This window comes from Nannospalax galili, unplaced genomic scaffold, assembly GCF_000622305.1.
Source record: "Nannospalax galili isolate Female #2095 unplaced genomic scaffold, S.galili_v1.0 scaffold1255, whole genome shotgun sequence".
NCBI lineage: Eukaryota > Metazoa > Chordata > Mammalia > Rodentia > Spalacidae > Nannospalax > Nannospalax galili.
The window spans coordinates 2170567-2189519 of NW_008336359.1; the positions used below are offsets into that span (position 1 = coordinate 2170567).

Consider the following 18953-nt stretch of genomic DNA (forward strand, 5'->3'; position numbering starts at 1 on the left):
GCGCTGTACTTTTACACAGTTTTACCTTCTGTGGATTTCTTTCTGTAATCCCTTGGGTATAGTCATTCCTTTCTTCAGCTCTTTGTATTGCTTCCAGAACTCTCTGAAGGGCTGGTTTTGTGGACATGAATTCCTTCAGCCTATTTATGTCATGGAAGATTTTTCTTTCCCCTTAGACTATAATAGACATTTTGGCTGGGTATAGTAATCTGGGTTGGCATCTGTGGTCATTTAAAACTGGGAATACTTTGGTCCAGGCTCTTCTGGCTTTCATAGTTTACACTGAAAAGTCAGCTGTAATCCTAATGGGTTTTCCTTTATATGTGACTTGTTTCTCTTTTGCAGCTTTCAGAATTGTCTCTTTGTTCTGTACGTTTAGTGTTTTTCTATGATGTGCAGTGGAGAGTTTCTCTTCTCGTCATGTCTATTTGGTGTTCTATATGCTTCTTGTATTTGTATGGGCATATCTTTCTTTAATTTTGGGAAAATTTCTTCTAAAATCCTGTTGTAGATTTGGTCCATGCCATTATCTTGAGGGACTTCTCCTTCTTGTATGCCCATGATTCATAAGAATCTTTTTATGATGTCACACAATTCCTGCATATTCCATTCTTGTGATTTCTTAAATTTTTCATAATCTTTGCCTGAGTGGTCTAGTTTGTCCACTTTATCTTCCAGTCTTGATATTCTGTTTTCCATTTCATTCACCCTAGTGGTGAAGCTCTCTCCTATAGTTTCTCATTGGCTTACTGAGTGTTTCACTTCCTTGTTCATTTCAGCCTGAGTATTCTTCAATATTTCTCTTTCCTGAATTCATTCAGAAGTTTATCCCCATCTTCCTTCAGTTCTTTGATTTCTTGTTTTGTGCGTTCTTTAAATTCACTGAATTCTTTTATCATGTTTATAATTGTTCTTTTGAGTTCCATGTCCTGCATTATCTCTAGGTGGTTCTCATTGTACTCCTCTAGAGGACTATTGGTATTTGGTGGGGATATGTTATTTTGATTTTTCATGATGTTATTTTTTCTCTGAGATTTTGACATTTGAATTTCTTTTGTAGTTTCTGATTCTTGTGTGAGACTCAGGCCTTCAAGTTTAGGTCTGCTTCTTTTTGTGATTTACTTTTTGGGCACAAAAAGCTGGTTCATCTAAGCTTCCAGTTCTCTCTTTTGATTTTATATTGGAGTGGTGGGATTGCTTTTGTCTTCAGGAGTTCCCACAGAGGCCCCATTCAGATGAGGGTCAGGTGTTTTCAGGCTTTCTCCTAAGGTCTGGATCCCTCCAGGAACAATTTTGGCCTCAGGAATTTGGGGGGTGGACTGGCCTGAGAGCCTGGCCCAGGAAAGATGCTGGTCTAGGGCAGCTGGTGGCCATGCCACCCAGAGATGCAAAGGCAGATGGGGTGGGAAGAGGCCTCAAGGACTCCTGGGGCTGAGGAGCTGGGTTGGTCTGGATGCAAGGGACCAGGAAGAGGTAAGGTCAGCCCCAGCGTTCCATAAAGAGGCTGGTGGGTGGTGCAGGCCCAGGGAAGTAGAGGGAGGTGAGGGCAGGGCCAGGCCCAGAAGCAGTGCTCCTGGGGCCCAGAGAAGGCACTATGTTGGTCTGGATGAAAAGGATCAGGAAGCAGTATTGGTTCCCCAGGTGTCTGGGGCCCCAAGACAAGGAATGGGGCAGGACCCAAACTAGGAGGAGAGAATGGGTGAATGAGGCTGGGGGAGTCAAGGCACGGAGGGCACAATGGACTTACCCTGGAGAGAGGCTTGCGGGTAGGAGAGACTCTGTAGTAGATCTTTTAAGATTAATATCTTAAAATTATGAGGAAATGTGTGGGTCTGTTACCAGCACTACCCAAGAACATTTGAACTCACAGGTAGTCTAATTTTCAATGGAATGAATGTCAGAGGCAGGCTGAACTTTGTCATTTAATCAGAAATTTGGTCATACATTTCCTGCCTGCAGGAAGATACTGTTCTAGAGACCCAAACAGGCAACAGCCATGATGATGAGTGCTTTAGCTTTTTCTCATTTGAGTTTTCTTTATTCTGCCCAAGTTGCTCTTGGGCCTGTGGAGTTGGCTGCCCTGGCATATCAGAGTATGAACCATGGTGTTCCGCATTGCCATCCCTTCTGCTTCCATATCCTCTCCCAGCCCTGCATCCTAATGTCCCTCTTGCACAAAGATACCACAAGTGTGAAAACTAGCTTGAGGAAGCTTCTTGGCAGCTTCTGGACTCCTCTTCCTTTGCCACAGTTTCTGAGCTCACAGTCACCAGGTGAAGGCACAGGCCTGAGCTTAGGGGAAGACATACTGAGCTTTCCCATAGACCATTAACCATTGTGATATTTTCCTGGAAAAAATCCAGTGCAAATGTTGACAGCCAAACAACAGAATATGTCTTTTGTTTCTCCAGGTGGTTTTCTCATTGTAGCTTAAAGGCTATTAGCCATAAATATGTCATGATTGACAGAGTTATAGGCCTCATCATTGGTATTGTTAGTTCATTGTAAACATTTTGAATGACAGGTATTATGCTTGTTTGACATTTTTATTGTAGAAAAATTCAAACATGTCCAGAAGTTGAAAGTCCAGCAAGCCCACATGTGCTGCCCAGTCAGATTCAAGAGTCACCCACTCATGATCCAGCTACTCCCAATGCCTACCTCCTAGATTATTTTAAAGTAAATCCTGGACATCATTCTAATTTCATAGAAAAATACTACTTAACATCTCTAAAGTGCACATGTTCCTATAATAAAGCAAAAGAGAACCACATTATCATTACAGCTGTCAAAACTAAAGCCACGGGCTGGGAATAGCTCCCTGGTGGAGCGCTTGACTAGCATGCATGAGGCCCTAGGTTTATCTCCAATACCAGAAAAAAAATCATGAATAATTATTTGGCTGAGGAACTGGCTCAGTATGAGCACTTGGTAAGCAAGCATAAGGACCTGAATTTGGATCCCCAGCACTGCCATAAAAAACCAGGTATGGACACATGATCTGTAACTCAGGTGCTCAGTGTGGGTAGGGGATGGTGGAGACAGGAGAATTACTGGGGCTTGATGGTTGCCAGGCTAGCTGGGAAAAAAAGTAAGTTCTAGGTTAAGTGGGAGACCCTGTCTCAGGGAACACGGCATGATAGAACAGGACACCCTACGACCTCCTCTGGACTCTGCACGCATGTACGCAGGCATGCACACACATGCCATATACACACACAATTTCAAAAACCTAACTGGTCACATATCCAGTTAGTGTTCAAATTGTCTCACACAGTTTTTTTATAGTACCCCCCGAAAAACCCAGATTCCAAATAAGATCCATACCTTGATTGATTGATGATGCGTTTCTTACATTTCTTAACTAACTTTAAAAAATCTCTTTCCCTTGCAATTCATTTGTTAAACTGAGTTGTTTACCTTCTCTTCATTGGAAAAGAAAAATAGTGAAGTTCCAGATTATTAAGACCACTTAAAATCACAATGAACTACTCTACATTTAAAGATGGTATCCAAGAGATGCTTATTCCGTGTCTCTAAATGTATTTTTCCTCTGTGGTACCTGATGCTACCTCACACATGGTTTCCTTGTTTGTTGTCTGCCTCCCCTTTGGCATGGAGGCTCCACCCAGACAAATGTTTTTGTTTTGTTCTGTGCTGCATCCCAGCCCCTAGACTGGTAAGTGATGACACCAAAAGGCAGAAATGGTGGAGGAGAGCTAGTGACAGAGAGTAAGGAGGAACAAATCTCCACATACTTCACCATTTTGATTTGTTACTTCTTCAGAGATGATTGTAAAGGCTCAGGTGATATGTTGTGCTTGTACCTCAGTGACAGATGGACCTCTCTAGACTGACTTGGTCTCATTGGTTCTCTCACAGGGTCAACCCTATCTAACAGTCATATGCTGATTTGGCCAGTTATATCCACGGAGAATATGTTTGGAATGGGGAGCTGTCCTCAGTATGGGCAATTGTGGGCCTAGGGGGTCCCCCCAGATGCTTTCAAACCTTCAGCAGTCTGGGTTGTGGTCAGACTGTCAAATCCTAAGTGTCCGAAAGAGCTGGACAGTTATTGCTGTTCTCTTCCAGCAGTCTGGCCTCAAACAGTCCCCCCACTGTCACCATGCCATGCTTCCTCATCTAAAAAAATAGGCATGATGCCTTTTCATCTCCATAGGGTTGTTAGGGAACCTTTTATGCTGTTCAGTGACTCTGGGATGTAAGCTTAGGTCCTCCTATCAGCCTGCTCAAGAAAGAAACATCCCATCCACCCCAGGTAAGGTTAGGGTGGCAGAGGTCAGGAGAATAGCCCCAACTAGCAGTAGTGGGGAGGGTCTTGTTGCACCTTGGGGTTCTCTTGCCTTGTGTGGTGAATGGGAACAGCAGTTGCCATTAGACTGTGTTAACTATGTAGGCTGGACGTGCCTCTTCTCCATCCTTGCCTTTAAGGGACTTGGCAAACCCAACAAAGTGAAATGATATAAAACAGGTAAGAGAGACTCCACACTATGCTGGCATGCATCCCAAGGCATTGTCTAAAGAGTGTTGGTTCTGAAGTTCTTGATGTGTATACAGAATACATGTCACTGCAACAATTCTTCATTCCTTGAAGTGCTAGACTGTAAATGTGTACTTTTTTCAGTAAGGTACACAGCATTCTGTGAAGTACTCACACTGGGTAAAGTTCCAGTCTGTCCCTCCCTGGCTGTTCCATCACTCCCACTGATAGCATCTTTTTTTTTTCTTTTTCTTTTTTTGGTCTTTTTGAGACAGGGTCTCCCTGTGGTCCCAGCTGGCCCAGAACTGTAGACCAGGCTGGCCTTGATCTCACAGAAATCCACCTGCCTCTGTCTCCTGAGTGTTGGGAACCAAACGAGCTACCTAAGAACAATTTTATGAATGAACATTAAAGGCGTGTGCCACCATGTCTGGGTAGAGTATATCATGTTCAGTACTCTTGGTACCATGCCAATAGATTTAATTATTTCTTGGCCTTTGTAATATCCAGAAATGACCCCTGGTTTTTTGTTTGTTTTGTTTTATTTTTGTTGGGTTTTTTTTTTTTGTTGTTGTTGTTATTCTATTTTATAGATCTGGGCTATCCAATATGGTAGCTACTAGACAGTCATATATAGTGGTTTATTTAAGTTTAAATGTAAACAAAATTAAATAAAATTCAGGACTGGAGAGCTGGCTCAGTAGTTAAGAGCATGTACTGCTCTTGCAGAGGACTCAAATTTGGTTCCCAACACCCATATTGGACAGCTTATGACCACCTAGCTCCAGGGTGATCGTAGGCCTCCAGCTTCTGTGGGTACCACCTGCACACAGATAGACACACATATACATAATCTTTAAAAAATTAGATAAAAATTGAAATCCAGTCTTAGTTCCATAAGCCACATTTCAGGTGCTCAACAGATACATGGAGCTAGCTAGTGACTACTGTATTAGGCAATGTAGATTATAATCTATATATTCTATAGAATGTAGAGTATAGATCTATGATCTATAGATTATAATCTAAACATCCTATAAAATGTTTCCATCCCAGCAGAAAACTCCATTGCAGAGATTAATGGGCATGGGGGAATGAACATCAGAGTGGTTAGGAGAAAGATGAGTAGCTTATCATGAAAAATAGGTGATTGCAGGTTAGACATTCTTCCAAGTAAATTCTTGTGGACAAGGTTTGAGGCTCCCAGTGTTGTCACTGGAGTACTCTCAGGTATTCAGTCACTCAGTGGTTTTAGCACATCTCCAGGGACCCAGAATGCCTATTACTCAACTCAGGAATGGCTCCTTCCTGCCCCAGTTCCATCCTCTGCTGGGCTGTCCCTGTGGGGAGTTTATGATTAGAAACTTTCATAGTAACTTGTGACTTCTGTGTTAGTGGGTGTGGTAATGACTTTTACCATGTGGACATGCTCTGGACAAAAGACTTTTACCTTGCAACCAAACAGCTAATCATATGTTTTGAGATCATTTAACACCACTTCAGCTTGCTTCTCATGTCAAACAATGTACTAGGCCTTGTGTGGCTTCTTGTAACATAAATCATAGAGCCTTAATCTCTCATGACCCTTCTTTGCCCTTTACCCAGAACAATGTATGATATGCATATCAAGTAAGGAATATTCAACATGGTAATTATTCCATTTGTGTTATAAATGACAGGTGGGATTAAAATAATAACATATTTGTTGTTGTATGTGTATTGTCCTAGGTCAGTAGGGGTCAGAAGGGACAAAATCCCAAGATGAGGGTCCACTTTTCCTTCCCCATTTAATTCTGGATGTACAGTTATAATCAAAGAGGGAGCCCAGTTCTGAGGGAATTCTGAAGGAACAGGTTCTCAGAGCAGTTTGGGTTCCCTCTTGGCTAAGGTGGATACTAAGAGTCAAGCTGTTTTATTCAGGCACAGCTGTAATTTGGCATTGAATGTTACTACCACAAGTGGGTGAGAAAGCACCCATCACTCTTGGTTTGTGTATTAGTCACTTTTCTGTTGCTGTGATAGAAACACTGACCCGAGCAACTTACAGAAGGAAGAGTTTATTTGAGCTTATGGTTCCAGGGGAATTACAGTTTGTCATGGCAGGGAGGCATGGTGGCTGGAGGTGGCTGGACCAGGAGCAGCAGAAGCTAAGCTCTCACATTATCACACAGGCACAGGAAGGAAGAGACCAACCAGAGATCTGCCAAGGCTTAAGAACTCTCTAAGCCCACCCCAAGTGATGTGCTTCCTACAGGATAGCCATACCTTCTAAAACCTCCCAAAACAGTGCCATCATCTGGGGACAAAATGTCCAAACACTTGGAGCCTATGGGAGACATTTTCATTCAAACCACCACAATTTGCCATTTTTCATTGTACCAAAAGAAAAGGGAGGGGGGACACATGGGTTGTTTTGTTTTGGTTTTTTGAGACAGGGTCTTACTATGTAGACCTGCTGTCCTGGACTTCACTATGTAGATCAAGCTGGCCTGGAACTCACAGAGATCCACCTGCCTCTGCCTCCAGAGTAAGGGGATTAAAGATGTGCATCATTATGTCCAGCTTGAGACATTTTTTTCCCCTAGAATGTCTACTGCAAGCTCTTCTGTCTTGTTTGGTGAGGTCTTAGCACAGAGCTAAGACTAGGTAAGGCAAGGGAGGTGAGCCTAGGGCACAGGGGTGCCTCTTGCTAGAATAGATTGAAACATAGCCTTCTACTTTCCACCCTTGGCACCTGGCTTTACTTACCTCCCCCTCCAGGGATGGCTCTTGTAGGGTTCACTCACTCTGGCAAGCTGCATGGGTGTAGGGATTCAGATCTGTGCACATAGAGCCCTTGTTGCGTAGACAGTCTTGTATATGTTAGTACGTACCTACTGTTCTCAGATGGAACCCTCAGGTAGGGACTGCATCTCTGCTTTTTGTACTTGACCTAGAGCAGAAAACAAATGTCTAATGGAACAGACCAGTCCACCAGGGACCAACACAATGAATTAGGGCATCATAACATAGTGACTATAACTAATTAGTATATTTATAAAAATTGCTGAGAGAGTAGATTTTAAGTGCTCTCATCACACACACACACACACACACACACACATACACGGTAATGTATATGTTAGCTTAGTTTTAGATACAATAAATGTGTGTGATTTAGTAATTATATAAATTAATACTTAGGAAATATCTTGACTAAGGCTTTTTCATTGAATCCATGAATGATAGTGGAGTTCTCAGTTTGTGGTGAAGCTGAGGTCCTCGTGGCAGTGTGGCAATGGGCACAAACATGTCCCCCAACTCCCCACTTTCCCTGTCCACAACTCTTATCACTCTCAGCATCTGGTGGGGTTATTCCTAGGAAGCCCAGTCTCCAGGATTGGCTCTTCTTCCTCCCCCCTTTCCTCAGAGTTGGTGTCACGTACAGTTTCTGGACCACAGTGTCCTGGGAGCACATGACTGGGCCTGGGGGTGCTGTGATGTGGGGAAGGCTGAGCATTGGGAGCCCCTTTGCAGACTGTTACATGCTTCTTGTTGCCTCCCACAGAGTGTATTGAAGAAGAGGGACCAAGTTCAAGCAGAGTACGAAGCCAAACTGGAAGCCGTGGCTCTGCGAAAGGAAGATCGTCCCAAGGTCAGGATAGCCATCAGCAGGGCTGAGCTGAAAGCTTCAGTCTCTCTATTAATGCTAATTCTCATCCTTAGATCTGTTGACCTTATAGAAGAGAGTTGAGTGGTAGTTGCTGGGAAGGGGGAAATGGGAGGATGTTGGTCCAAAGACATAAACCTTTAGTTATAAAATGAATGCATTTGGGATCTGATGTACCTCATGGGTATGGATGCTAATTTGATTATGTTAATCATTACAGGGTTTATAGTATATCAAATCATATATTTGAATAAGTACCATCTTTGGCAATTAAGTATTTTTTGAAAACCCAGAAGGCACTATGCTTGGCTAGGCAGGGAAGGCCCACTTGCATGTTCTGCCAGCATTTACACATGCTCAGCACTGGAGACAGGCTTCTTCAGACACTGGTTTGGTCATTTAATATATTCAGCATATCCTGGACATATTCCTTTTCAAAGACAGAAGCTGAGGTTATGAGCAATAGGCCTACTTAAATCTTAACTGTGTCCTGACCTGTTGGCTGCAGGAAGCTCACACCAACCTAGGAGCTGTGTCTGGCAGTGAGAACAGCTGATTTTGGCTCCCCACATTGCCCAGCCTTTCTGGCTTAGTATGGGATCTTCTAGGACTGATTTTTTTCCCCTACCCTATTGGTCCATCCTCTTGGCCACAGGAATTCTTAGAGAGAGGATTTCTTTCCAGCCAAGAAGACTTCACTAACAAGTCCTACACACAACTCCATTCTCTCCACACACTATGTACAGCTATCTTTGTGTCCCTCTTTTTGGTGAGATGGTGAGCCATGCCAAAGTTGATCTTGTTACTTATTTAGCTGTCATTAAATGGGCTGTCATGACAGTGGGTCAGTCAAAATTGTGCATCTGTTTAATCTGGGGCAGCTGTTACCTTAACAGCAGAGGGGAGTTCTCCTGGCAGCCTGTCCTGGTCTGCCATGGTGTGATAGAACATAGGACTTAGGATCAGGGTCCAAAGCCAGTTCTGTTCCCTGGCTTGGGCCAGTTTACTCATTAACCTTTGTGGGCCTCACTGGTCTCATCCATGTCATGGTTCTAACAGTGTGTACATATGTGCTCAGCATGGTGTCTGACTTAATAGCAGACAGCAAGCCTCTGCCCACATAGTGCTGGGCATCTCCAGCAGGAATGCTATAGAGAATTTGGTGCTACCTACATTTTTCCAAAAAGTTTGTGTGTGTGTGTGTGTGTGTGTGTGTGTGTGTACATGCGCATGCACAAACACACCTGTGCACGTATGTGGAGGCCATAGGAGGCCATCTAGTGTCCTGCTCTATTACTTTCTATTTTATTCCCTTGAAACAAGGTCTCTCACTGAACTTGGAACTCACCATTTTGAGTGTGCTGACTGACTAGTGAGCTCCCAAAATCTGCTTGTCTCTCCCTTCTCTCCCCCCACCCCCACCAACACTGGGGTTACAGGCAAGCACAAGCATACCTGGCTTTTATGTCAATGTCAGAGATTTGAACTCAGATCCTTGTGCTCGAAGCACTTGCCGATTGAGCCAGCTGCCCACAATAATCTCTTTCGCCTTTTTGGGACCACAGTGTTTTAGACACATTTCATTGGGTCCTTAAGCTTCCTTCTCTTCCCACCTCCCCCACACACCTCTTCTCTCTGATGGCCCATCAGCATGTAGGCAGACATCTAGAAAATGAACTGAAGCTCCTGTTAATGAGATAAAAGCCATGAAGTGGGCTAGGTTTTATTCTATGCCAAAGACGCAAACACTTTTACTGTTGGTAGTTGGAGTGCAGCGCTCACAGGTCTGAGGCAAGGGATGTGGGAGGGAATGGGGGCTAGGTTTGAGCGTATCACAGAAGGTGAAGTCTTGAAAAAGGTTTCCCAAAGAGTGGGAAATTGATTTTTGTAAGTTGTATTAAAAATAGTCACTTAAAAAAAATCAGTGTGTGGAGCCAGGATGAAGGAGCAAGCCCCTGGCTATGGCTGCTTGGCTAGGAACCCTGTGGTCTGTCCGCATGGGCTGAGGGCAGGACTGATGAGGCTTCTAGAGCTGAGTGAGACATCAGTGTAGTATTTCAAGTTTTGCTTTGGTTTTAGGCTTGAGAAAACTCAGCAGACACTGATCTGGTTTGTTCTCAGGTGGTGAAGCTGTGGCTTGTATAGACTTAGCTTTCCTTGTTCTAATTCCGAGGTTAAGAAATCATAGGCGCGTGTAGTAGAGGCTGCCTTCTGCTGGGTCTGTCAGGTCTAAACTTACATAAGTCTTAGAATTTGACCCTCTTTAGAGGCTCAGGAGCTGTTACTAAAGAAAAGAAGGATATAATTTTGTTTTAAGGCAGAAAGAGGCTATTTTAGGCTCTGAACCCTAAGTGTCCTTGTTGGTATAGTGCCAGGTGAAGAAGCTGTTTAAAATAGTGTTGTGTGTGGTGAGAAGGTGAGTGGGCCTGGCCCGGTGAAGGTGAGCCATGACATACAGATGAGCAGGTATGCTGTGGATGGGAGTGTAGCTGGTGGAGGTGGGCAGGTGGGCAGTGTGGAGACAGACAGAAACACAAAACAAGGTGTACTGAGCTCCTTGGGTTAACCAAGAAAGGGGAAGAGAAGTAGGAATTAGGCTCACATGGACAAACTTCTTAGAATCTGTGTGCCTTTAAACACCCTTATAACCACCAGGAGCTAACATTCAAGAACAGGAAAAATGTGGCAGACTGTTGATACTCTGCTGCATTAGTTACTTCTCTTGTTCCTGTGACAAAATACCTGATAAAGTCAACTTAAGAAAGGAAAGGTTGGGACTGGAGAGATGGCTCAGCAGTTAAGAGCACTGGCTGCTCTTGCAGAGGACCTGGGTTCGATTCCCAGCACACACATGGCTGCTGACAACTATCTATAACTCCAGTTCCAGAGGATCTGACGCCCTCTCTTCTGATCTCTGTGAGCATTGCACTTGCACAACATGGGTTCACTTACATACGTGCAGACAATGCACTCATACACAAAAAATAATAAAATATTTTTTAAAGGGAAAGGTTTCATTGGAAAGTCCATTTTCAAATATAGATTCTGTGACTTCCTGACAACTGTACAACATAGCGAGAGAGGTGCCTCATGGCATTTTTGGCTTATATATCCTTACCCCCTCCCCCACATGCAGCTAAAGTTGACTAATTGAGTGGGAGGGGTAAATGGGGGGCACCCACTCTTCTGTAAATAAACCCCCACCCTATGCTCTGTTAGCAAGCCCAATAAACTCATTAGGATTAAAAAACAAACAAACAAACAAACAAAAAACCCAGAGGTAATGGGAACTGTCATTATTCCAGCAAAATTGACCTCATCTTGGCAAATCCTTTGGTCTTTGATTTCTTATTCATATTCTCCCCCCTTAAAATCCATTGTATATATATTTTTTTATGTAACCTGCTTCAAGTTATTTCTGGAAAAATGTGTTAAAAGTTGCCTCTCTTTGGAATAAAACGAGCAGATATTTGTCTTTTTTAAATATAAATACATGACACAGGCAAAAAAAAAGGAAGGTTTATTTTGATCACCATTTGAGGGTCAAAGGCATGGAGCTCACCCCTTTCCATTCACTGTCCCCCTTTCCCTCACCCTCTGTGACTCCCTCCATCCTGAATTGCCTGGCTGTCCTCTTCCATTTGCCTCCTACTTCTGTGTCTTGCTTTCTTGGTGGTCTTTGCTGAGTCCTTTATTTTATAAATGCAGCTATTCTTCATAGCTCTGCCTCTAGGTTCTGCCCTCTGCTTTGCCTTTCATATATTAAAGATAATAATTATGGTAAAATTTATATAACAATTTGCCATCTTAACCATTTTTAAGCTTACAGTTCATAGGTGTTAAGTATATTTACTCTGTTGTAAGATTAATCTCTAGAGCTTCATCTTGCAGAACGGAAACCCTACGTCCCATCAGACAGTTCCCCACTTCCCCCAAACCCCAGCTCCTGGCAAACTACCATTCTTTTGCTTCTATGCCTTTGACTAATCTAGGTTCCTTATGTAACTGGAATTACACAGTTTGTCATTCTGTGCCTGCTGGTTTCATTTAGCTCAGCATCCCCACAGTCTATCCTACTATAGCATGCATCAGGACTTCCATCCATAAGGCTAAATAAACCCCAGTTGTATGCACATGTCATATTTTGTTTATCCATGTATCTGTCTGTGGACATCCAGGTTGCTCCCACACATCAACTATTGTGAATGATGTTCCTGTGAACATGAGTGTGCAGGTACCTCCTGGAGACCCTGCTTTTAATTGTTTTGGATCCATACCCAGAAGTAGACTCCAGCAGGACCATGAGGTCATTCTACTTTTAACTTTGGAGGGAATGTCTGTGCTATCTCACAAGGTGGCTGTACTGTTTGGCATTCTTATCAGCAGTGCACAGGGGTTCCAGTTTCCCTATGTGATTGCCAACCCTTATTATTTTATTATTTTGATGGTATTTGTCCTGGTTAGCCTTAATTGTCTACTTGACAGCCCAGAGTTATCTGAGAGGAGAAGCCTCAAAGTGAGGAATTTCCTAGATCCCAATTGGTCTGTGGGCATGTCTGTGGGGGGATTGTCTTAATTAACTAATAGAGGAGGGCCTGGCCCATTGTGGGTGGCACCATCCCTAAGCAGGTGGTCCTGGCTTGTATAAGAAAGCTAGCTAGGCATGAGCCTGAGTAAGCCAGCAAGCTGCATTCCTCCATGGATTCTGCTTCAAGCTCCTGCTGTGTTCTTGCCTTGATTTCCCTCAGTTCTAGACAGTGACCTGGAAGTGTGAGCCAGATAAATCTTTTCCTCTCCTAAGTTGCTTTTGGTCAGAGTAGTTTATCACAGCAACAGGAGTCAAATTAGAATAGCACCCATCCCAGTAGGTATAAGGTGGCATCTTTTTGTGATTTTGATTTGTATTTCCCTGATGATCAGTGAGTGATGTGGAGCATTGTTTCACGTGCTTGTCTCATCCTTCCCACAGACACAACACCCCTTCTTGCTTTGGTCTGTAAACCTGTCTTTATCTTGATACATACCCCCTACCCCCTTATCATTGCTACTGGTACCTAGGCTCTCATCTACTTCCCTGTATCTTATTTCTCATGGGCAGTTGGTTGCTAACTCTGTCAATTGTCTCTAATAGGTATTTGACATTGTAACACAATGTCATAGTCAGGAACCATGCAATCAAATTACAAAAAGAAAAACTCACAAGAAATATCTAATGATATTTTAAGTTAGTTTATAATTCTGTTGGGCCATGATTATAGTTATCTTTGGCATGTGGTGGTCCATGGGTAGGACATGTCTAGAGTCATTCTCTCCATGTTATGGCCACTGCCCTAATATAGGACATTTGGTACATCCTCATACCAATGTGTAGTTTTGTGTAGACTCATCTTTAGGATCTGGTGAAACCTCAGGGTGGTGTAGCATGGGCAAAGGGTGGTGTAAACTTTGAAAGAACATGTTTAATATTATAACCTATATTTATAAAATGAAAATAAATCCCCCCTCCCCTTTTTTGTCTTTTTGAGACAGGGTCTCCCTGTAGCCCCAGCTGGCCTGGAACTCACTATGTAGACCAGGCTGACCTCAAACTCACAGATATATACCTGCCTCTTTCTCTCAAGTGTTAGGATTAAAAGCATGTGCCCTTTTTGTAGTACATGGAATACATTTCAATAAAATATTTTTTACTTAAGGGCTGTACAAATAACAGAATCTCTTGTGAACAGCAATTCACATTATCAGTGTTGGTATAAATGACCAGCCTTTACTTAATGTTTAATATGTGCTGGGCACAAGATGCTTTACCTCATTTGCTTCATAACAGCCTTGAAAGGTGGGTGGTGTGGCTATCCAGAAAAAAGGAAGCTGAGACACAGAGGCCCAAAGTCACACATCTATCAAGTGATAGAGGTGACCCAGGAAGCCTGGCTCCAGAGCTTTCTGCCACAGCTAGAGGAAGTACAAAGCCTTTGCTGTTTTCCAGAAAGAGATGAGTTAATGGACCCCAGCAAACCTGAACTATAGGGGAGAAAAGCTCCTCCCACCCACCCCCAATCCCAACTGCCAGCAGGAGGGAGTTTTCCTCCATGCTTCTGTGGACACCAGACCTGTGGGATGTTCCAGGTGGTCCCACTTCTTTCACTCCAGAGTATCCTCTCTTTCCTTGGCACTCTCACTTCTGTCCTCCTGAAAAGCATCACCTCAGCGCTATTTCCTCAGGGAGACACTTGATCCTTCACTCAAGGTGGTTTCCCTCCTTGGCAGGAAGCAAAAGTGTTCTTTCACCTACACTAGGCTGTAGGCAGCAAGAGACTCAACCATGCTGTGGAGAGCTAAGTACCTGCATATTCCTTGGTGCCAAGCATGTAGTATGTTGTAAAAATGATCCACTACATAAATTCTCCCAAGTTTAAGCTCAGGCAGCAATAAAAATAAGAGCCACAATTTTTACTATGAATTGTTTTCTGTTGCTCACCCAGAGTTCCCATCCCCAGAACAGCCAGGAAACATTTCCTCTCAAAACATTTTGGGAGCTGGGCATGGCAGCTTGCACCTCTACCCAGTACTCAGGAGTCAGAAGCAGAAGGATTGCTATGAGTTTGAGGCCAGCCTGGGCTACAGTGTGAAACATTGTCTCAAAGATATCAAAAAGATGGGCTGGGGATGTAACTCAGTTGGCAAAGTGCCTGCCTAGCAGTGTCCTGAGTTCCATCTCTAGCACTACATAAAACTAGGGGTGATTCTAGTCTTACAGTCCCAGCACATGGGACTCTTGGGAGGTAGAGGCAGGAGGATCAGAGTTCAAGGTCTTCCTTGACTACATAGCAAGTTTCAGGCCAGCCTGGGTTACCTATCTTTTAAAAAAGATCCAGTTTTTTCACTGTGCTCCAGTACCCAGTGGGAGTCTTTTCTGTTTTGTTTTGTTTGTTTTTTTCCTTCTTCTTTCAGCAGAGGTTTTGATAAGCAAACAGGAAGTTGCTGGTGAGCACTTCCTATCTAGACACTAATGGCAATGGTCAACAGGAAAGGAACAAGGGGAGCTTTCTAGCAGTAGCTGCAGGGAGGGGAGAGTGTCACTTGAGGCTAGACATTTGTGGCTGTGGAGAGACTCAGGCATTCTTGTTTCATTTTCATGTTCCGGGAGGTGACCTACAACAATGGATGGATGAACAGGGAAAGGCCATCGTGATTTCAGTCGGCATCAGAAGGAAAGTCGGTCTCTTTCTTCTTCCAGAAGTATAAGTGCTTTGAAGAAGGCTTTATTTTCCTTTTAGAAGCTTTTTCTCTGAAGCTGCCAGGGTTGTCTGGCTGTGGCTTTCTCCTCCTCATGCCAGGCAGGTGGCCCCCTTTCCTCAGCCACACTACTTCCTTTGCTCTTGTGTTCTGCAGCTGCCCCCAGATGGTCGGTGTGGCAGATGGACTAATACCTGAAGGCGTCTGGTTCCGTCAGCCCCATCCTTGCCATACTGGTATCCTTCTGATCAGCTCCTTGCCTGTAAGGCTTCCTTGGCTGGTGGAGACTGACTCCTGACAGTTACCCCTGTGGCATGGGGATACTTCGGCTTATTGTTCCCAGGACTTAAAACCTTTAAGGTGCCATTTACTGCTGGGAAGTGTTGACATAGCTTTGGGCTTGCTGACTTCATCAGTGCCCAGTGAAGCACTTGAGTTGGGACAGAAATGCTGGCTTTGGAAAACCACTATGACCAGAAAGCCCTTACTAGCCATGTGGGATGGATGAAGGTCAGCACAGCAAAATGAAGGTTATGCAACATACGGCAGCAGTTTCCTTTTGAGAGAGTCTCCTTAAGCCTCTTTAAGAAAAATTTGAAACCTCCTGCTACATTATATCAGACCCCAAAACTCAAGGCTCTACACTGAAGGGAGTTTGTTGCCATTTTAAGGTAGCACTTTGTCCCCTGCAAGTGTAGGATTCTAGGAGCTCACAGCAGAAGTCTCAAGGTCAGAGCCCACGTACATACTTCCCCTTCCAGGTACCGGCAGATGTGGAGAAGTGTCAGGATCGGATGGAGTGCTTCAATGCTGACCTGAAGGCCGACATGGAGAGGTGGCAGAACAACAAACGGCAGGACTTCCGGCAGCTGCTCATGGGGTTGGCTGACAAGAACATCCAGTATTATGAGAAGGTAAGGAGCAGGATCCTCACAACTGTGGTTTCTAGTATCCAGGGTCTTCCAGACATCCCAGAGCATAATCCTGCTTGTCCCATCCTTTACTTGCCTAGTTTTGAGGCCCCCTGCACACCCTTGCCTCGCTGTGCCAAGTTTGGAAGCAGAGGCCCAGCTCTCACAGGCTTCTGTGCACACTGCTGGAGGAAGTGGGAGTCTTATTCCCATGCTCTGGTCTGGGCAGCTGTTGCTTCTCAGAGCTGGTGAGACCAGCACATGGGTATCAGCTAACAAAGCTTTTGGGTCACTTTATGGTGCCTTGTGGTTCCACATAAGGGGTTCTTTACTTTCATTGTACTATGAACCCCAGTAGTTGTCTTGTAAAGCCCTATCAAAATGCTGTTTATTTTTAATACTAGACTTTAAAATACTGTCTTTAAATACCCAAAGTAAAGATATAGGGAGTTATAAAGGAAAGCTGTTCTATTAAAAAGAATTTTTATTTATGGATCCCTCAAGTTAAGTGCAGACCCTCCCCTATAACACTATAAAACACACACACACACACACACACACACACACACACACACACACGTCTCCTTAAATCAAGGTTTGCTCCCAGTGTATCCAATTCTAAGTCCTTTCTGCTAAAGAGTCCTGATGTCTGTAAAGCCCAAATTTACAGATAAAGAATGGCCCAATGATAGTTGAAATAACTTGTGGGCTTGAAATTCAGCTGTTAGAAAGAAGGCAGCCTCTCAGCATGTGCACAGATGTATCTCCTACACCATAGTCCTAATCCTAGGCTAAAGGGATCTTTTTGAGGCCTTTGATTGGTTCTGGCTGTTGCTCTGAGGTAGTGGGCCTGGACCTTTCCCAGTTCACTAGAGGAGGGTTAAGAAAACAGAACAGAAAGTAGGGGAAAGGTGGCCACCATCCCTCCCTGCCATTTCTCTGGAGCCCCTTGTGGTGGTTCTGAGCAGGTTTTGTCCTTGATGCTTCACATGTGTCAGCGCATTAGATTTAACTCTCTATCACCGTCAAGAGGGTTTTATGATGTTCACTTTGAAGCTGAAGAACACACACTCTGCCTATGTGACCTGGCCTGTGTATACCCGAACTGTGGATTTCTAACTGATGGAGCCATAATCTGGATGGTCCCCACACAGAGTCAGCCTAGGGGATAGGGACCATATATGCTTGGGAACAGCCCTCCCTCCTCCAAGGTAGGCAGATTTTCCCCCATGTGAAGTGAGGGCCTCCATCAAGTGCTGATTGTATGTTAGGCAAGGTCCCTGCCTGTACCTTTGTTTTTTCATCTGTAAAATGGTAATACTTCTCCATGGACTGATCATGAAAATACAGCGAAAATGCACATGTGAGTTCCCAGAATGTACCCAGCACATGGTAGGCACTCAGTAGAGGTTATTCCTTCCTTGACATGCTCACTTTCTCTGTGCTGTTTAGTGGACTTCTCAGTCCAATACCAGCCAGATCCAAAGTTTCCTCATGCCTCTTGTGAATGAATCCCAGCATCCCCAAAGCCCTAGGACACAAACTGAACCATAAACAGTGTCACTGTCTTGGGTCCTGCTCTTGGCTTCTACATATATTTGGTAATATTTTGTGTGTGTGTGTGTGTGTGTGTGTGTGTGTGTGTACTCGTGTGCATGGAATTGTGTATACAAAGTTGATAAACAGCAGGATTTGTTCAACCCTCTAGGTACCCTCAGTCCATCAGAGGAGATGCATTAATGACAGAATTCCAAAAGTAAGAATAGAATAAGTATGCTAAAAGGAAAGCAACAAGGAGAAAATCCTAGAGGCCAAGTGGAGTGAGCAGATCTTTCCATGGAAATAACATTTATTCTGAGCCGTAGAGTCAAATATACGACAAACTGTGTGGATAGAGCTGTGTATGCAAGGGCCCTGAGGAAGGGGAAAGGGTTTGGCATATTTAGGGACTGAAAAGAAAGCTAATCAGCCTTGATCCCTCTTGGACAATGTAGAAAGACCCTTCTAGATATGAGGAGATGACCTAGGACTCAGAATACCATGGGCCTCACTCTGGGTCACTTGCTGGAAGCAAACTCCTTGAGGCCTCTGGTCCTTCCTTAAATAGGACAGGCTCTTTACCCTGGTTTCTTTGTCAGCCTCAGAGTCACCAAGGAAGGAATCAGGAAACAGTTTCCTCATGCTTGACCTGGTGATGCCTCTCTCCTCCCATCGCTGCTGAACTCCTGTCCAAGTGACTCAGCACAGTCCTCCTTCACCTCAAGGCTGCTTCCTTAGAAGGCTTAATGCAGTGGACTTGTCCTTGCCTTTTGCACAAGGCTGCTCACAGAAGAGAGAGGGGAGGGCTGTGTTTGCTGAGCAGACTGCTCTCAGTGGCAGTGGCAGAGTCTTCTGAGTTCCTGGCCTGTCATAAGGATCTGGAATTTTGAAAGAGCTTGTAGTGGAAAGAATATCAGTTTGCATTCATGTTCTAACCATGAACCATGTTATAAGATAAAATTCATTACAGTATATGGGCATGATAAAACTCAGTTGTTGGGTTGGAGAGATGGGTAAAGGCACTTGCTGCCAAACCTAATGACCTGAGTTTGATCCCTGGAACCCACATCATGGAAGGAGAGAACCAACTCCCAAAAGTTGTCCTCTGACCTCCACATGT

At 44.1% G+C, this 18953-nt stretch overlaps 1 protein-coding gene across 1 annotated transcript in view; it reads left to right on the forward strand.

The window, feature by feature from the left end:
- The window catches only part of Snx30 (sorting nexin family member 30), a 129956-nt gene that overhangs the window by 104174 nt on the left and 6829 nt on the right, over nucleotides 1-18953 (forward strand). Inside the window, exons 6-7 of the mRNA XM_008831146.3 lie at nucleotides 8049-8135; nucleotides 16145-16297. Of these exons, the coding sequence (XP_008829368.1) occupies nucleotides 8049-8135; nucleotides 16145-16297 (240 nt within the window). The remainder of the gene's footprint in view (nucleotides 1-8048; nucleotides 8136-16144; nucleotides 16298-18953) is intronic.